This window comes from Cibotium barometz, chromosome 1 (genome assembly GCF_041138505.1).
Source record: "Cibotium barometz isolate CiBa-2024 chromosome 1, ASM4113850v1, whole genome shotgun sequence".
Taxonomy (NCBI): Eukaryota; Viridiplantae; Streptophyta; class Polypodiopsida; order Cyatheales; family Cibotiaceae; genus Cibotium; species Cibotium barometz.
In genome coordinates this window covers 68,221,697-68,224,728 of record NC_141046.1, presented here as the reverse complement: position 1 = coordinate 68,224,728, position 3,032 = coordinate 68,221,697, and the positions used below count along the sequence as shown (strand labels likewise).

Below are 3,032 nucleotides of genomic sequence, written 5' to 3'. Positions count from 1 at the left end.
TTAGTATTGACACTTAAAGACATGTTATAATCCATTCGGCAAAGAAAAACTTAAGACTTGTGAACACAGCATATCACATTTTAGGAGCACAAACCTTTACGAAAGGTTGTGTTTCAAGGAAAGACACTCATATATATAGCCGATTACCACAGAGAGCATCACCGTTCCAAGCCCACAAGTGGCTAGTTGGAACGAACACCCTCTACAGTTGTTAGGAGAAGCAGCATGCGAAGAACTTAAACTTCACTCTCACTAATCGTGCGAGAACACACGGGACATTTTTAGGGACTACTTATTAGCACGCATGCCGGAATGAAAACCTACCGATGGGAGTAGTTTTTAACATTACCACAATTTGTCTAATCTATAAGGTTGCTAATTCTTGTGTAAATAGAAAGAAATAGAAAATGTGGCACATGAAAGATTTAATAGTGCGACATAATTTCTATTTAAATTCTGCCCGATCACTTCACCACTTTTTTTTTTCAGAATCTTTCGCTGATGATTGCATTGTGTTAATTTGTCGTTTTTAGATATATGGCTATGCAATGAAAGCACATTAGTAGATGAATTGAAGGAGCTAAGAAAGTTTACATATAAGCGCCCTGCAGGACGTAATTCACTTACCGGAGGCTTTAAAAACTTTCTGTGCATCTCATTAAGTGGTTGTGTGAATGAGTTTGATCTGACGTACATCTCAAGTGGTTGTGTGCTTGATGCTTGATTGATAATCTCCATGTGTGCATATACAACACAAACATAACTTGATGGAACCATGTCGAGCATCAGCAATAGCGTGGGAGTTTACAAACACGCTTTTGTTGGGCGGCGGGGCTTTAGTTGGTAGGACAAACGCTGGACCGCGTGGTGGCCATGGTCGGTCATTTGACCTGCCCATTGTGAGCTGTGGATGCACCTCGATCGCGCGCGGCAAGCTGAGGAATGGTGGTGGAGCTGATCGAGGGATCGACAGCCCTCCTCCGTGACGTACTGTGCTCCGGATCGACTGTGAATATATTGAGTCGATACTTTGCATCACATGAACATTGTATAATAATGTGGACTTGCTGAACAGATCAAGCACGTGGCTTCATTAGTTCTCATCATGAATAATTGCGTGCTGAGCCCGGCATATTAGCAGCAAGCAGCACCATTGTTGTGAAGCCCATCAAAACGGTAAGATGTGAGAAGGGCCTGCATCATCATAGTTTGCAGGGGGCAGCTGCAGTACTTGTAGAGACGAGGGACGTTCTGCAGAGAGGGCAAGTCTTCTGATCCTGGTCCAGCCATGTGTGGATGCACTCGCTGTGGAAGACGTGGCAGCAGTTGGGTGTAATCTGGACCTCTTGGCCTCTTTCGAACTCACACAGGCACACAGCGCACTCCATGGAACCGCCTTCTTCCATCACCCGCCCGCACCGAGCCAGCACCGCAGTGCCGCACTCCTGCGCGCCCTCGAATATCAATGGTGCAAGAGAAGCCCTTATATGAGTCGCATTGCTCCATGAATTGTTATAATTCATGGTCATGTAAGGGTATTGAAAATTATCCAAGGTCTGATCAGCCTCCAGCTGTTGTGTATAGAAACTGGCTTCCCTGCAAAAGCCAAGCAACTCCATCACGTAGTTGCAAAACTCTCGTAAAGCAACGATGAGGAGGCCTGCGATGATGATAAGCTTAGGTGCATAAGCGACTACGAACCCCATGTTAATGATCAGTTATAAACTAGGAGGATTAGGAAGGATCTACCAGGTGAATATCAAGCTCAAATCTAGTAAGCTTGCATTTCTAGGGGATCCACTCGAGACTGCTGGTGATCTAATTTGCGTATGTGTGTGTGGGTGTGTTTGTGCAGGCTCGCTCTTAGCGATTGTTTAGAGAATGCACAGCTAACTTGAGCTGTTGAAGAGGTGCAGATGTATTTGTATATATATACTGGACAAGATACCGACCTGGTGGATTAATTAAGGAGGATTGGTTGCGCAGAAAAGCTTCATTGCATTTTCCCGGCTGTTTCTAGGCATATGCAAACAACTGGATTTCTTTCTCAAAGTAAATGTAGCGCACATGGGGTGTTGATGCGAGAGGAGACACACACCCTCGAAGCCGCAGCTAGGAGAGATTCGCACACATATATATATGCACGCGTAGGCTAAGTTTGAGCCTTCATTCATCAAACATTATTAAAGATTTCATAGCTCGTAGTTCTAAGCTTCACCCGACAAATTTGATCTGGATATCAACTAGCAAACTGCACCCCACACTCCTTCTCCCAAACATCAAGTTGTCCATCTGTAGTATAGGAGGGGAAACAAAATGCTGTGGCAACTTCGTTTTCGTGGGCGCCCACTTGGACGTACAGTGGGTGGACAAAGACACAGAGTACGACAGGCCTGTCGATGCAAATTTATATGTACGTATATATATACACGATTAGTAGTAGTGGAGACGCCACTAGTGCTAAGGTGCATCATGATTATGATGATATCATATGCCATTATATACCAAGATTTTGACGGCGTCGGTGAGTGTGGGTTGCTAGTCACATGATGATGGCCGCGTTCGTCTCTTCATCAGGGGACAGCACCAGATAATAGCGTGTGGCCGTATGCGACGAGAAGACGTTTACCATGCCGTATAAACTTTTTTTTGCATACGATATTATATACGGCAACCATCCATCATCATACATGATTCCGTTGCGTGTGGTTTATGAGAAGCCCATCCAAGAGTCGTGTGAGATTCAAATACTTGGTAAATATTGCTTCACATGATTTGGAGCACTCCCTTCCCCTTATGGTTTTTGGCTCGCTGCACCTGGCTTGTGTGGTCATCAACCCTCACTTTGAAGGAGTCACATGGGGTAAATATCCCTAGGAGAGGGTCACATGGTTTGTAGCATTCTCTTTCTCCTATGATTTGTGGCATACTCCATGCAAGTGCCTTTGTGGTCATCATCCCTCACTTTGAGAGTTGTCGCCCCATGTAGCATCACTCGAACCATCCAAGACATGGTCCACTGCATCATCATA

At 44.9% G+C, this 3,032-nt stretch overlaps 1 protein-coding gene across 1 annotated transcript; it reads right to left on the bottom strand.

The window, feature by feature from the left end:
• Positions 1–1,073: 1,073 nt before the first annotated feature.
• LOC147642374 (brassinosteroid-responsive RING protein 1-like) lies at positions 1,074–2,652 on the bottom strand. Its single transcript, XM_086778681.1, has one exon. The coding sequence runs from the start codon at positions 1,704–1,706 to the stop codon at positions 1,203–1,205; it is 504 nt and encodes a 167-aa protein (XP_086634807.1). The 5' UTR covers positions 1,707–2,652; the 3' UTR covers positions 1,074–1,202.
• Between the last annotated feature and the right edge of the window lie 380 nt (positions 2,653–3,032).